This window comes from Camelus bactrianus, chromosome 15, assembly GCF_048773025.1.
Source record: "Camelus bactrianus isolate YW-2024 breed Bactrian camel chromosome 15, ASM4877302v1, whole genome shotgun sequence".
In the NCBI taxonomy this organism is placed as follows: Eukaryota; Metazoa; Chordata; class Mammalia; order Artiodactyla; family Camelidae; genus Camelus; species Camelus bactrianus.
This window is the reverse complement of record NC_133553.1, coordinates 55,001,788-55,019,551: the sequence shown is the minus strand read 5'-3', so window position 1 is coordinate 55,019,551 and position 17,764 is coordinate 55,001,788. Positions and strand designations below refer to the sequence as shown.

Sequence of the window (17,764 nt, the reverse complement as noted above, 5' to 3'; positions counted from 1 at the left end):
TAAAGGAAATTAGAAATGGAGATCAGTACAGACCACAATCATCAAGAAAGGCTTTCTGGAAGAGTACGAATGTAATCTTTGCCTGAAAAAACAATGTGCTTCTTTCTGATAAACAAAGGCCCGGGCTTCCATACGTGAGGAGAGCATCAGCACCACTGAAATAAAAAGATGGGTACAAACCCTGATTTTAGTTAAAATGCTTCAACTTCCTTCACTAGTGACACTGGGAGATGCAGCCAAATGGGTGGTACTCATTAGCAAAACCACTACTCGGTATTATTTCTGGTAACATCATTTTAATTTAAAGAATTTTTTTAAGCAAACCAGTACACTTGATTTCTATTTCTCCTACCAAATACAATATTAGCACTAAAGCATTTTCTTTAAACTTTTGCCTAAAATAAAGTTTTTTTTTAATATCTTACTAAAACACAGAGGATGTAAAGAAGTACACAAGAAATTCCAGATTTTTTTAATGAGATTTTTCCACAGGTGAAATTGGGATTTCTTTCTTTTAATAAAAATGCTGAAAATCATGAAAGAAGGTAAAATGTGTACACTTTGAGAGTCTTAAAAATTCTAAATTTGGATAGTATGAGATGAATTAGTAAGAAAAGGCCAAAATGCTGTTAAGATACAGGGAGAGAGATGAGAAGACTCACAATATCTATAATCGGCCATTCAAACTCTCAATGAGGCTATCTGACTATTTTTAAAGAAAAACATTGTTTGATCCCACTATAAATATTATTTGGGGAAATTTTTTTTTCTCAAAAAAAGCCAATAAAATAAAAGCAACCCAGAACATCAACTGTGTCCTCAATGGGCTATCCAGGCCATGACTTTATTATCTCCGCCAGGACCTTTCCATCCCACCTTAGTTAACACAGCAGCTACTCTTACCCAGTACCTCTTTTTTTTATCTACTTCCCAATTTTACCTCAATCCTTACAGCCCTATTCCTTTGATACAAGCTATATAAACGTCAACTTTTCTTGCTTTTTTCTCTTGCCAAACCATTCAGCATCTTCTCTAATTTTGGATCTTTTCTCTCACTTTTTTCTGCTCCTTAAATACTTTACTGCTAAAATTTCTTTCTCCATAGTTCTAATTCAAAACATACATGAAGGGAGAGCTAATATTTAAAACTATAAACAAGAAAACTTTCTGGAAATAAAAGGCTTGATTATATATCAAAAGGCCCCATAAGATATCTGGGGAAACCGACACATGATGATCTATTCTAAAACATATCCTGGTAATAAAGGAAAAAAATCCTAAAGACAGCATGGCAAAAAGGACAAATACAATACAATAGTAAGAGGAGTAAACTGGCAGCAAACTTCTTAAAAGCAAACTGCAAAACAAGGCAAAAATACATCAGCATTTTCAAGAAATTCAATGGAAAAAATTATGAACTAAGTATTTTAAATCCACCCAAGCTTTCCCTCAAGCATCAAAGGCTATTGAAAAAGTTTTACACATACAAAGGAATACTATACCCATGGGCACTTCTTGAACAAACTACTAGAAGATTAGTTTCATCCAATCAAAAGATGAGTAACTTAGGCAAAAGGACAGAAGGGTGAGCATTTAAAATACTTAATGATCTAAGATTAAAAAACAAGGCTAGGGATGAATGAAGAATATATAAATATGCATGTTCTGACACAGTAGTATGACTGAAAAATGAGACAATGGTAAGGAAAGGAGGAAAAGAAAGTAAGTGCAGTAACAGTGAACTGATTAAAGTTGTGGTAAAAAAAAAAAAAAACCATAAAAGACTATTACAGTAATACTAGAAGGTTAAATACAGAAGAGTGGGCTCAAAGCATCTTTAAAAGGTATAAATACCAAGATAATCACTACAAACAAAAATATAAACTTTAACAGACTCCTCCTCCCTCCAAAAAACTGAGTGAATATAATAAGCGTAAAGAAAAGACATAAGAAACACAGCCAATATAATTATGACTATTCACCAAATAGTACAGCAGTGGACTTTATAAAACAGAAACTACAGGAGAATCAAGGAGACAAACAAAAACACATTAATCACTGAAGGCTTAAGTTGGTACAAAATAGATTAAGTGGACAAAAACTAAGTGAAGGTATAGATGACATAAATAATATAGTCAATAAAGTAGATCTTTTGGACAGATTTTAAACTTTACATTATGAAAATATAGACTACCTTTTTCTCAAGAAAACATGGAAGACTGACAAAAATTGATCCTAAGTCATAATAAAAGCTTCAGTGCATTCCAAAGAGTAAAATTATTATAGCAGTTCTCTGACCATCTTGTCACAAGTCTAGATTTTAATAACAATTTTTAAAAGGTCCTTCTACATGAAAATTTTAAGACCTTCTATTGCACTACTTTTGAGTGAAGGAGAAATACAAACCTTCTAAAAAATAAAGATAATAAAAACGGTGCAATGAAAATCCATAAGGTACAATATAAAACAGTGACCAGAAGAAATATCACGGCCTTAAATACCTATGGAAGTAGAAAAGATTAAAAATGAAAATAAATTAATTAGATCCCAAATAGAAGACCAAGAAAAAGAATAAAAAGGTAAAATTAAAAGAGCAGATGAAAAGATATAATAAAGGCAAAATCAGAAGTGAAATAGAAAAGAGAAAAACAATATATCTCATTAATAACTCAAAATCCAAGTTTGCTGAAAAATTAACAACAAACTAGCCGCTTTCATCAGAAAAGAAAAAAGGGAAAAAGCAAAAATAAAGTGAAAACTATAGAAGGAAACAACCACTAAAGTAGAAGAAATTTAAAAGTCATAAAAGACTATAGTTCAGACCACCACACAAATAAATTTGAAAAACTAGACAAGAGATAACAACTAAAACTGACCCAAATACAGCTAAAGAGCTGTAACCAATTTCCATAGGAAAAAATAAGAGTTACAAGGAACTTCCCTACAGAAAAGCAGCAGAACCAAAAAACTTTCACATTTAAAAACCAAATGGTGCCAACATAACAGAAATAGGTATGGAACACAGAAAATGAAGGGAAACCTGCAAATTCTTTTTATGAAGCAATTAGAATGTTGATACTTGAATCTGATAAAAATTGTACAAAAATAGATACTTACAGACCAGCATCACTTATAAATACTAGTATGAAAATACTACATAAAATAGTAGTGAACACACTTCAGTATCATAATAAGTAAATAATATACCATAACAAAGTCAGATTATTCCAGGAAATAAGGTTGGTTCAATATTAGAGGCATAGCAATAATTAGGTGATCTGAGAAAAACATGATCATTTCCATAGGTGCTAAACAATCACTTGACAAAACTCAATATCCATTCCATAAAAACAAAGCATGAGCTCAGGAACAAAGGAATTGATGGCTATTTCCTTCATATAAAGACACACACACTCACATACACACATTCACACATATGCAGACACACTAGTCCTAAAGACAGCATCACATTTAAAGAGGTACTACCACAGACATTTCCACTAAGATCAAGAAGAGGCAAGAATGATCACTATCTTCACCTCTACTTACTATGTACTGGATGCACCTTAGACAAAACAAATCAGAAATATAAGAACTGGAAAAGAAGGAAAACTGTATCTACTTGCATAAAATATGACAGTTTCCTAAGAAAACTCCAAAGAATCATTATGAAAAGTACCTCAAACAAATTCAGTAAATTAACAGGATATAAAATGAATGTATTAAAAATAAATAACTTTCATATACACAAACTCAATCACTCAGAAGATAAAATGGTAGAGTAAAACCACACTGACAACACAAACAAAAATGGTTTAATATTTAAGTGTAACAAGAAATGTGCAAAACTAAAATAAGCAAAGCTTTAAAATATTCCAGAAGATACAAGAGTAATAACTGGTGGAAACAAAAACATTCCTTGTTGTTGAACAGAACACATCTACACACCATAAAGATGTCAGGTCGTCCCTAAATTAATTTTAAAAGGGGTAATGCACTGTATTAACTATGTAAAGTCTTATCTACATAGGTTTGATTACATAAATATTCTCTAAATAATGAAAAAAAATTAACAAAATTCCAATGGAAATATCAGCAGTACTTTTTAAAATGAAGCCAGACAACAGAATATAGAAAAATTTGAATAGCTATAAAATACTGAAAAAGAAAATCTACAAGACACTACCAGCCTTACCAGATGTTAGAGTACATTACAAAGCCTCAGAAATTAATGCACTAGTATGACAATGAAGCACAAACAGTTAAACCAGAAGGGTCCAATAGGAAGTACACAAATAAACTCAAGTACATAAGGAAATTTAAATATATGATAAAAGTGGCATCTAATATCACTGACGCAAAGTTTTTTTTTTTTTAAATAGTGTTATAAACTGGAAAACCATTTCAGAAAAAGACAAAATTGGGCAATACCTCTTGTAAAAGAACTCTAAATGAATAAGAGGTTTAAATGTAAAAAATAGTATTATATAATAAAATTCATATAAAACCTATCTGTAGTACAAGGTTACTAACCATGACTCAATATTCACAGTTAATAAAAGATTGATAAATTTGACCACATTAAAAATTTAAAAATTCACCTTCTACATGGCAATGAAACACCATAAGTATAATCAAAAAACAAGAGTCAAATTTGGGGAAAATATTTGCACAATATGCAATAGGTGAAGGGCTAATATAATTCATAGCTAAAGAACTCCTCAAAATCAAGGGAATAAAAACCAAAAAAAAAAAAAAAAAGCTAGAGAAATGGGCACAAGACATGAGCAGACAATTCAAATTAAATAAAGAAATTTTAAAAACTGGTCTATTTTACTTTTAGCAATGAGGGAACACAATGGCTGGATTTACGTTCCTGCTGCCCGTAGAAAACTAGACAAATAAAATAACTTAAAAAACCCACTACTATATATGACTACACATCTATTATAACGGCCTAAATTTTTTAAATGAATGAAACCAAGTGATGGTATGATGTGCAGCAACTGGAATTATCACATGTTGCTGGTGGATATGTGTAACGGTACAATCACTCCGGAGAACAGTTTGGCTCTTTTAAAATTAAACATACACTTCCAACTCTACTCTTAGTAATTTACCCAGAAGAAGTTAAAACACACCTACACAAAAACCTGTAAATGAATGTTTACAGTAACTTTATTCTTAATTGCCCAAAACTAGGAACACAAATACCCATCCAAAGGTAAACAGATAAAGAAATTGTAGTAGTTTTCAAAGGACCACTATCTACCATTAAAGGGAAATGAACTACTTATGAAATACAGCACAGATAATTCTCCAAAACATTATGCTAAGTGAAGGAAGCCAGATACAAAGAATACATATCTATAATTTCATTTACATGACATTCCTAAAAATGCATACACACACACACAAAAAAAAATACGAGAGAATTAATCGTCAGGGGGCAAGAGAAGGGGACTGACTAGAAAGGGTGATGAGAGAATTTTGAGGATGATAGAAATGCTGTCTTGATTGTAGTGGTGGTTACAGGAAACGTGTCAAAACACATCAAACTATACATTTAAAAGGAAGAATTTTACTGTTTGTAAATTGTACTTCAATAAACCTAACCTTAAAAAAGTATGCAGACTTTTAAAGGCTTTTAATATATATTGGCAAATTGCCCTGCCATTAACTTAATTTCTTCTCCTACTCCCATTTAATTTACGTTCCCACTGGCATTCTACAAGTACCTGCACCCACAGCAGCCTCAATATTGTCAGATTATTATTTTAGACTTTTCCTATTTGATAAGTTCTTTTAAAATGTTGCTTAACTGTTTTGATCTGCATATCTCTTAGTTTCTAGTGATGGGGGACTTTTTTCATCTATTTCTCAGACAGTCATATTTCTTCTCTGTTCTATTTATTCTATTTAATCATTGTTTTAAGAAAGTATTTGTTTTTCTTACTAATTTTTTAGAGCTTGCTATATATCCTAAAATATTTGTCATAAATAGATTTCCTAGCTGGCCAGCTGCATGTAAATCAGTGAAGTTAGAATATTCCCTCACACCATACACAAAAATAAACTCAAAATAGCTTAAAGACTTAAACATAAGACAAGAAACTATAAACTTCTCAAAAGAAAAAATAGGCAAAACATTCTCTGACATAAATCTCAGCAGTGTTCTCCTAGGGCAGTCTACCCAAGCAATAGAAATAAATCAAAAATAAACAAATGAGACCTAATTAAACTTACAAGCTTTTGAACAGCAAAGGAAACCATAAATGAAACAAAAAGACAACCTACAGAATGGGAGAAAATATTTGCAAAAAGTGAGACAAGGGCTTAATTTCCAGAATATATAAACAGCTCATACACCTTAATAAGAAAAAAACAAACAATCCAATCCAAAAATTGGCAGAACACCTAAACAAGCAATTCTTCAATGAAGACATACAAATGGCCTATAGGCACATGAAAAAATGCTCAATATCATTAATTATCAGAGAAATGCAAATCAAAACTATAACTGAGGTATCACCTCACACCAGTCAGAATGGCCATCATCAAAAGTCCACAAACAATAAATGCTGGAGAGGGTGTGGAGAAAAGGGAACCCTCCTACGCTTCTGGTGGGAATGTAGTTTGGTGCAGCTGTTAAGGAATACAGTACGGAGATTCCTCAAAAGACTAAACATAGACTTACCATATGATCCAGCAGTCCCACTCCTAGGCATATATCCAAAGGGAACCTTAATTCAAAAAGATACATGCACCCCAATGTTCACACCAGCACTCTTTACAATAGCCAAGACATGGAAACAATCTAAATGTCCATCCACAGATGACTGGATAAAGCAGCTGTGCTATATTTATACAATGCAATACTACTCATCCATAGAAAGTAATAAAATAATGCCATTTGCAGCAACACGGATAGACGTGGAGAACGTCATTCTAAGTGAAGTAAGCCAGAAAGAAAAAGAAAAATACCACATCACTTATGTGTGGAATCTAAAACAAACAAACAAACAAAAGACAAACGAATTTATTTATAAAACAGAAACAGACTCACAGACATAGAAAACAAACTTATGGTTACTAGAGGGGGAAGGGGTGGGAAGGGATAAATTGGGAGTTTGAGATTTGCAGATACTAACTAATATATATAAAATAGATAAACAACAAGTTTATACTATATAGCACAGGTAACTATATTAAATATTTTGTAGTAACATGATTAAAAAGATGAAAGTGAATATATGTATTTTCATATATGACTGAAGCATTGTGCCGTACACCAGAAATTGACACATTATAAACTGACTATACTTCAATAAAAATATTAAAAATAAATAAATATATTTTCCAGTTTTTCACGTGCCTTTCACTTTTCAATTTTTTAAAATATACAGACATCTTAAAATTTGAAATTTCTCAATATTTTCTAAGATGGGGAGTATTTTTATTTAGAAATTTCTTTCCTCATGTACAGGTCAGTTAAATATTCAGCTAAATCTTTTTTAATTTTTTATAGATTCAATTTTTTAACTTTTTAAATCTCTGCTGATACAGTGTGGTTGTTGAAATTTAAATCAATTAAAATTAAGCTTTTCCCCTAGGTTTCTTCTAGTTGTATGGTTTCAGGTGTTAAATTTCACTCTTTAATCCATTTTGAGTTTATTTTTGTAAGAGTCCAATTTCATTCTTTTGCATGTGGATATCCCATTTTCCCATCACCATTTATTGATGAAACTATCTTTGTCACACTGAATATCCTTGGCACCCTTGCCAAAGATTAGCTGATCACATATGCATTGCTCTCTATCTTGTTCCATTAGGCTGTGTTTGTTTTTATGCCAATGCTATACTGTTTTGATTACTACACTGTTGTGATATAGTTGGAAATCAGGAAGTGTAATACCTCTAGCTTTGTTCTTTCTCAAGATTGCTTTGGCCATTCAGGGTCTTTTGTGGTTCAATACAAATTTTATTTTTTTCTATTACTATGAAAAATATCATTGGAATTTTGATAGGAATTGCATTAAATCTGTAAGTTTTTATATACCATTGTTCCCAGCCCCCAAATGCAGCCTCCCACGCTATCAATATCCCATGACACAGTATCACATCTGTTACAATGGATGAACATACACTGATAAATCCGTTATTATCAAATGTCCATAGTTTACATAGGGCTCACTTTTGGTGTTGAAAATTCTATGGGTTTTGACAAATGTATAATGACATGTATCCATGATTATTTCACTTCCCTAAAAGTCCTCTGTACTCTGCCTGTTCACCCCTCCCTTACCTCTAACTCTTGGCAATCACTGTTCTTTCTAGTGTCTCCATAGTTTTGTCTTTTCCAAAAGTTACATAATTGGAATCACACAGATTTTCACTTAGTAATATGCATCTAAGTTTTCTTCATGTCTTTTCATGTCTTAACCGCTCATTTCTTTTTAATGCTGAGTACTACTGCATTGTCTGGATGAACCACTGTTTATTTATCCAGTCACCTATTTAAGGACATCTTGGCTGCTTCAAGTTTTGGCAATTAGGAATAAAACTGCTATAAACATCTGTGTGTAGGTATTTGTGTGGATGCAAGTTTTCAACTCCTCTGGGTAATACGAAGGAATATAACTGCCAAGATCATGTTAGAATATGTTCAGTTTTGTAAGAAACTGACAAACTGTCTTCCACAGTGGCCATACTATTTTGCATTCCCACCAGCGATGAATGGAAGTTTCTGTTGCTCCACATTCTCATCAGCATTTGGTGGTACACTGCCCACATTTCCAGTGCTTCATAGCCATGTGTGACTAACGACTACCATACTGCACAGTAACACATAGATATTTCCATCATCACAGAAAGTTCTATTGGAAATGCTGCTCTGTTTAAAACTTGTTTATACAATGGAAAAGGAACTAATGTGACAGCTTTTTTAAAATCTCTGCATAAATCCATCCCATCTTTCATTGGATTTTGATGATTCTTTGTTTATATTTGCTCAGAAGTTCAAATTCCTGCTCAGCACTTCTTAATTACATATTCATCAACATATTATTTAACCTCTCTGAGTCTCAGTTTCCTTATCCTAATCACTTATTAGTTCAGCGCATTAAATTGTATAAGCAAGATACGATAAATTAGAACACTCATCATGTTACATCCTCATCTGCAAACTCTTCCAGGTTACGAATTTGTCTTTCGAATGTCTCAGTATGGTACTTTAAAGCAGCAAAAGCTTAATACTGTACTTACCCGATCTGGATTTCTGTAACCCAAAAGTAGGTTTGCTGCTTTTATATCACCATGAACATATTCATTTTCATGTATATATTCCAGTACATCCAACTGTGGAAGGAGACATATAAGATTATACTGATGTCTATTTGGAATTCATGATCAACCCGAACATTTTAAATAGAGAATAACATCTATTTTTCCATATTAACAACAACAAGGTGATGTATTTCACAATTATGCACTTACATATTCTAAAATTATCACATGTGCTGGTCACTCATCCTGGGAAAAAGTTGAATAAAATTATCCTCATATATCAAGTGTTTTAACTGAACCTCTGATGAAGAGGAAGCCAAGCTTCAACAATGCCTATGCCTATGCTCCCGACAGCCTGGGAGCCAAATCACACTGTGCAAAGAGGAAAAACACAGTAAAGTGAAGTAATCATGACGCCCACTCAGCAACTCCTCACTCAAGAAATAATTATAAGTAAGTTCTGGGGACCCCATAACAAAACCCCATGTTCACAAGCACAGAGAAACACATTCTCTCTCTGTGGAGTAACAGAAAACACCTATGCTTCATCTGTGAAACCCAGGAGACCTGCATATTACCTGTACCTAGCGCTCAATAAACATTTGCTGGCTGGCTAGAGGATGAATGGGAAAATTAATGAGTTCTATTTGCCACATCCCAACCTGGCATGAGTAGTTGCACTTTATCTAAAATGGAAAAAAATAAAATGGAGCTTAGGCAAACCAAACACAAACAAGATAAGACAAATATGTGGTATAAACAAAATGTGTGCATGGGTGCTATTAAGATTTCATTGCTTCTTATTTGGCAAAGTATATATTATTCATTGCCACACTAATTACTGCCACCATCCCAAACTCATAATAAAAACTTTATAGCACCCTCCTTATCATCATGTGTGTAGTATGGAAAATAATATATTTTGCCACAGTTTGCATTGTTATAAATATAACTGACAAAAGAGAGGTTATTCTTATAGCAATGCAAGCTTGTTCTGATGTGTAAAACAAAACTGAGAGAGAAAAAAAAAATCAGACTGTAGAACCAAAGCCTAATTGAGTTTGTAGTGCCAAACGCAGCACATTCTGTCACTTACAGAGCCCACGGTTATCAATTTCACCAAAATAGCAGCTACTCTCAATAACTGACATTTCTAGGGCAATAATCCTTCATTCTCTGATAATTCCACAAAGGGCAACAATTTGTATGTTGTAACAAGTAAATAATCTGAAAATGGAGCATGGGAAATAAGTCATTCCTTCTTACCATTCGGATACCTAGCTGCAGGACAGTTGACTTTTTAAAAGTACCATTCTGGTCTGAGATCTTCTGCAAATCTATTCCTAGTCTTTCCATTACCATAAATCTGTAACTGTAAGAAGGAGAAGTCAAAAACAGATGTTAAGACAGCAATGCTGAAACTGTCTATTTATGAATTTGAAACAAGGGAAAACACCCCTGACTTAACAATAAGGAATGACGCAATCCCAACCATAAGAGAACGAATGTACATGAATAATCTTGTTATTTTGCAAAAGCATACTAAGTATTTACTTTGCAGTTACTTTTCTAAAAGAAGAACATGCTGTGCTGAACTACCCACACTGTCTTAGATCATGAAGAGAGAAGAGTCTTTCTAAATTAAATAGTCTTGAATTTAATTCATTTTGACTCCATCACATTCTCTCTCACCTTATGGCCTTGAATAAATTATTTGTCCATACAGGAAATTTTATTTCTATTTGTTTCTTGACCTTATAAATCATATTTACTTTCTCTATACACTTATAAACATGTGTTTTTTTAAATGCAGCTCTTCCTTTTCTTGTCTGTTTAGGACCTCCTCCCCTTCTTTTCTTCCCTTCACTTACACACCCACATCAGCCCCTACTCTGTATCTATCTATGTATACACACACAAACACAGACATAGGGGAATTTCTGACTGTTTTACAAAAATGCGACCTTACTACATGCTCTTTTTTGCATCATACTTTTTTCAATAATCTCACTGAAATCCTTCCAGATCAACTGGTAGAGCTCTAACTGATTTCTAAAATGCTGCATAGTATTACATGGTTTGGATGTATTATGATTTATTCAGACACTTCAGTTCCCTATTGGTAGCCCTTTACTTTGTTTCAAGATTCATTGTGTTTTTATTTATAGCATTTAAAGACCATCTGAGCAAAGCACTGACCTCTAAGCCTATCTTCCCAGCTAGAAAAAAAAAATATTATCACCTGTCTTAAAAGGCTATTGAAAGAATAAAAATGGGTACCTAACAAATGACAGAATTTTTTCTTTTTAAAAATTACTATTAGTGAATTATTTATATGTGATGATTAGCCATGTTTGATGAGTTTTAAAATATTTCTACAAATTCTTTGCTTCTCTCAAGAGATGGAACTTGATTAACGTTTCCATCTTGAATATGGGGTAGACTTAGTGACCTGCTTCTAGCAAAGAGAACAGAGTAGAAATGATGGGATATCATGTCTCAGATCAGATCATAACAAGACTGTGATGTTCTTCCTGGTTGCATGCTCTAGTGTGTGTTGTCTTTCTTCCTCTCTTTCAATTAATTGCTCTATGGGAAGCGAGCTGCCATGTCTTTGTGACACTCAGGCAGCCTATGGAGAGATCTACCTGGTGAGGAAGTGAGGCCTGCCAACAATCACATGAGTGAATTTAGAAGCAGAACTTCTTACGCCTCCCAACAGCCACAAGAGTGATCTTGAAAGCAGATCCTTCCCCAGTCCAGCCTTGTGATTACTGCAGCCCCAAAGACATCTGACCACATCCTCCTGAGAAGTCCTAAGCCAGACCATCTAGGGAAGCCTTTTGTACATGGATAGCTGATCCACAGAAACTGAGATAATATCAGTTTGTCATTATAAACCATCACATTTTAGGTAATTAGTTATATAGCAACAAATAACTAACAGACCACTTAAGAAATAGTTAAGGACAATAATCAATTATAACAATTCCATTTTACCTTCTTCCCTTGAATTCAGTAATACCAGATCCATAAAACAGAGGAATTCCCAAATAATCAAGTTGTTTGAGTGCTATCCATTTTTTGACTACAAAGGCAAATTAAACAGGAAAAAAAGACACATTTTTAGGAAGATATTTCTTACTTTTGAATAGACACTTAAACTTACTTAGCTAAACTAAATAGAAATTAGACCTTCTTAAAAAATTTAAAAGTCAAATATATCTAGCTAATAGTTTCAAATTCTATTTATCACTATAATTAACATAAAAACATATACAGATTTCTAACATTTTTAAATTTTAAATTAAATCAGTTATAACCAAAACAAAAAGTCATAGTCATAAAATGCATTGCTATCATTTACACAAATGTTTTCATTCATTAAGAAATTCATTCTCTTATATGCTTGTTAAATTTTTGAATATAAAATATATTAACTACTAAAGGACCAGTAAAAAGGTGGCTTTTTCTTCCCTATTACTAAAAATCTAAAGCTACAGTAGTGAAAAAGAAAGTAAAAATTGGGCAGAAAAATCATCTTACTCTGAAATTACATTACATGGAAATTGTTTTGATTAAATTTCATTTTAAAAGATCAAATTCACTTAAACAATCAAGTAGCTTATTTAATTTTTCACCTTTCTTCCATATATGTTTAATGTTGAAGACAGCTCTACTGATAAACAATGAGTTTAATGCATTCTACTTGTCACCTTGGCATAGTTTAAGCAGTTAGTAAAGACTACAGTCTTAATGTTTAGAAGGTTTTATTAAAGAAAACAAAGTCAATTATTGAGGCTAGACTCATCATTCTTTTTCCTAAACATAATGTAAAGGACTTTGACTATATAGTCGTTACTCATATCAGCTTCCTTTAACTTTTACTTAGTCCACCTGTATCACGTAGTATTTATAAAATGTTTTTATTCTTCTTAGCTCTGCTTATATTTATTTCACATTGAAATCCTCTAACTGGTAGTTTTTACATCTGATATCCATCTACAACTAACTTCAAGTTTTCATCTGTCTTGTTTTTATATAAGTTAACTGTATCATTTTACAATAAAAATTTCTAATTGAAAAGAATTTTCCATAAGGCCAGAAAAAGACAAAAATATTAACACCCATTTTAGTAAACATATATATGGAAGTAGCTAACTTTGCTAATTCTACTTACTAGAGTCTTTTTTTGCTGCTCTTTGATAAAATTTAAGTTCTGAAAATAATGGGCCATTTTCTTGATATTCCTATAAAAGAAAAGAACAACTAATTTTATTAGAAAAAAATCTTAAAGGCAGAATTGGTATTTCAACTGTGAAAATATGTATACATATGCAATATATAATAGTACTTGAATCATTTATCATAAAACACAGGCACCAGATTTCCACTAAAAAAAAACTCAGGAAAGTATTAAATAAACTTGAAGAAACTCAGTTTTAAATTTCACATACTATAAAGCTACCTCTATACAGTTTTACACATGAAAGCAATCTTATGGAAAGAACTTCCTAAAAGCACTGTGAATTATACACATACACAGACACCCAACGTGTACCAACATGTACATCAGGGTGGGTACACTGCAAACTACCCTGGTGGTTCATTCATACATGATACCTTTAATGAGTATCTCCTATATTTCATTCATTGTACTAGGCAGAGGGGATACAAACAAAAATAAAACCTCATCCCTGCCTTTAAGGACTTCACCATCTAGAGCAGAGAGGAAATAAGAGGGAGAGTGATAAGACAGGTAGGTAAGATACAAGGATGATAAATGTCAACACAGAAGGACAAGATTCTCCAGCCTTTACATTTTAATAATATGAAAATATTAGGTGTATTGATAAGTAAAACTAAGGTGAAAAACATTTTTTCACAAAAATAATATGAATAAAGCAGAAAATAAAAAAGTCAAATATATGTGAAACACAAATTTAAAAGCAACACTTACCACTTTTATTACATGTCTTGCATCTTTATCTGGTTTATTTGTGGGGAAAGCTGCAGAACAAGAGACAGTGAGTAAAAAAAATAGCTGTTCTCACATACTGAATGTCTACAATATCCCAGATCCTGTGCTAAGAACCTCTTACAGTAGGTCTCATCCATTTTATACAAGATCCTTCTAAAGTTTAACAAGTTGAATAATTTGCTAAGAAGTAGCAGATTGGGATTTGAAACTCAAATCTGACACCACAGCCCATACTTTTTACCATAAACCGTATTTAAACATAGACACCAATAGATGATATTAATCATATAGATCCAAATGTAGGGGAAAATATTTTCTAGATATATTGTCTTGAATCCAATAAATAATATATAGTAAAAATCCACTGATTCAATTTTGCTAAATTAAAATCAATTATTCCTAAATTAAAGATTGTGTATCTCATAACATCAGCTCATTTAAATTTCAAGTTATCATACTTCATCTTATTATTTACCACTTGCATTTTAGATACTGTAATCCAACTTCTGAAAATTCCATGGTTCAAATTCTTAAATCAAATCAATTCTTTCATCTACATTATCTAAATTATTAAAGATTAATTTTCAAATCTTAATTAAGAGAAGTTAACGTGTCTACTGTGTTGTGAAAGTCTATAATTTTGTCACTCTTCTATTCAATCTTCATCCATTTATTCCTTTATCATTCAATTAGCCGGTATTTATTTATCAAGAGGCCAGAATAGGCAAGGCACTGAGTTAAGTGTTAGAATGATGTTTAAAGGAAAGCGAAAGGGGAAAAAAAAAGGGTCAAACTAGTATTGAAAACCAGCACTTAGATTAAGAAGATCAAATTCTCCAGGTATATTTTCAGTATACTTATCAAAATGCTGTCTTCTTATTGCTACTTCTAACATTTTTCTTTTCCTCCTAACTCTATCAATTTTTATTTTCTCTTGTTAATTCTCTTAATAGATATAAAAAATACATTATAAATTTACTAAAGTATATAAATTCTATTTGACAGTTAAGCCAACTCATGCACAATTCTGTTAACCAATCTCCAAAACTTTGATGTAAGCAATGCTGTTAGCCAGTTGAAGAGATCACTTCAATTTTAGTTGCTATTAGATATAAACTGTGAACCCAGACCATTTTACAGTAAGAAAGAAACTCAACTTATTTATATCAATTAAATTTTTCTTTTCATCTTTATTCATATAAAGTCATTTCATTTTCACCCATGCAGTAGTCCCAAGGAAACTTCAGGAAGAGTGGATTATCCATGTCTAAGGAAGGAAAAACTAAAGAAAGTATATAAAGAGGAAGAGGTCCAATCCTAGTATAGAAGAAAGGAAGAGAAAAGCCCCTCCTTGCACCCTATTTGCACCCCTTGCAAACTATTTTTATCAGTATGGTACCCAAGGCTGGAAAGAAACAGGGCTGCCCTAACTCTGGTCAACTCAGTCAGTACTGACTCTAGGCAATGGTCTTTGCTTCCTAAAGTAGAAGTTGGTAGAAACTCCCTGCTTCTTGTCTGAAAGCAAGTAGCCATAGCAGCAAATAAATTTTTAAACCCAACAGTACATAAGAAACAGAAAAGCACAAAAAGGAAATGGGGGTTTCAACTAGCTAAATAACTTACTATGTTGCAAATGGGAAAAAAGATATACAATCAGTCCAATGTCCTATTCCTTGCTGATTTCAATCAGTATATCTTTACCACTTTATAATCTGAATCTTCCTTTCATATTATTTCAAATGAACATAATCGTGTGTGGACATATACTTGAAATATCCCCACACTTGTCACTTGATAGCTACACAATATTCTGTATAAACTTTCAAGTCAGATTATATTGGAGGGCCTAAATCTAAAATCAATTGACTAGAAAGCTCTTGGAGATGGATCTTGAACAAATAAATTGCCCTAGTTACCACGGAGGTCTCTTTATAGTAATCAATCAGTTAATTAATTAAACAAATATTTATTTTCTACTGTAAGCCAAATCATATCCTAGCTAGTGAAATTAAATGATGACAGAAAACAGACGTGCTATCTGCTTTCATAGTCTAGTAGAAAAATCAGACATTCATCAAATACTCATACAGGAGTGTAAAACTGTAATTATAATAAATGTTAAAGGGAGAGGTAGATGGTACTATGAGAATGTATAATTTAATCTATGTGAAAGGCAATGCTTGAGCAAGAATAGAGACATGGTGAAGGGCCAGATGCAAATCTGACTAATAATTTCTGTCCATGAAAGGTTTTAAAAGCTTGAGGTGTAGTTGTAGGATAAGAAACACATAATTAGATGTGCATTCTGAGCAGATTGTTATACTACAGTGTGAACAGACAGAAGGGGAACCAGAGTAGACAGAGACATATCAGTAAGGATTTAATTTTGAAAGATCAGAGAAGAGAGGACTATAGATTGGACTACAGTATCAACGGTACATAAAGGAAAATGAGCAATTCCAGAGATTTCGGAAAGTGAAACTGATAGGACTTAACCATGGAGGGAAAGGGATCTAGTCTGGTAGGTTACAGCTGACTTACCTACTGGGGGTTGAGAAGAATGATCAATCACAGACAGTGATAGTGTTGAAAGTACAGTAGTCTCACATCTTCAATTAAATTTTTGATTAGAGGTCTGAAGACCCGGTAAGGAAAGAACTGTACACATATATGATACTTACCTTCCTAGCATTTCTTTTCTATGCATTGGGAACCTCATCTGAGTTTTTCTTTGAGGAATGAAACCTCCCTCTATCCTGTAGACCTGGTAGGCCTGCCTATCACAGTGTACTCTCCCTTACATTCCAGAGTCGGGCACATGACCAAGCCTGCCTAACTGGAATGTATAAGCCCACTGGCCACCATAACCAGTTCACAAAGGGAAAAGTGCCCCAACTAGGCATATAAAAGTCTTCCCTAGCATTTAATGTTAAGTGCTAAGTAACACAAGACAGACCATAAGCTGTAAGGATACCAAAGTTCTAGAAATAGCAGATAATTTTCCCCAGATAAATGGAAAATAAAGCCTGAAAATAAAATCCAGAACTGAGGAATGTAGGGTTAAGGCAGAGAGAGAGAAAGAGCCCTAGTGACACTGCAGAAGCCCTGGATCTGCCCATATCTAAAGCCAGAAAAGGCCCGCACTTCTCAGTTACAAGAGTTAATAAATCCCCCTTTTGTTTAAGTTCATTTGAGTTTCTAACACTGGCAACCAAAGACTTTCATAGAAGGCAACTGGAAAAACTATAATATGATGGAGTCTAAAAGAATGTCAATAGACTAGCATACTAGCTAAACCAAAAAACTTCCTCTATAAAATAATCAGAATACTGAATATAATAAACCAAACTTTCTTACAAATGCAGAGTTGATCTGTAAAAAAACAAACAAACAAAAAGGCGAGGAAGCCAAAGACCAGAGAAGCCTAAAACCAAGAAGGAGATGTAAGTGAGCACTGATGTTCGAGGCCATGCTGCAGCCCTGGAGGAGGGTGCCCAC

At 32.9% G+C, this 17,764-nt stretch overlaps 1 protein-coding gene across 5 annotated transcripts in view; it reads right to left on the bottom strand.

The window, feature by feature from the left end:
• Positions 1-17,764, bottom strand: part of VRK2 (VRK serine/threonine kinase 2) — a 95,748-nt gene that overhangs the window by 50,988 nt on the left and 26,996 nt on the right. For all 5 annotated transcript variants that reach the window (XR_012498975.1, XM_074341170.1, XM_074341167.1 and 2 more), the window contains exons 3-7: positions 14,246-14,295; positions 13,466-13,535; positions 12,286-12,373; positions 10,552-10,657; positions 9,265-9,357 (exon numbers count right to left, since the gene is read on the bottom strand). Coding sequence is in view for 4 of the 5 variants with exons in the window: in XM_074341170.1 (XP_074197271.1) it covers positions 9,265-9,357; positions 10,552-10,657; positions 12,286-12,373; positions 13,466-13,535; positions 14,246-14,295 (407 nt within the window). In the remaining variant the exon portion in view is untranslated. The remainder of the gene's footprint in view (positions 1-9,264; positions 9,358-10,551; positions 10,658-12,285; positions 12,374-13,465; positions 13,536-14,245; positions 14,296-17,764) is intronic.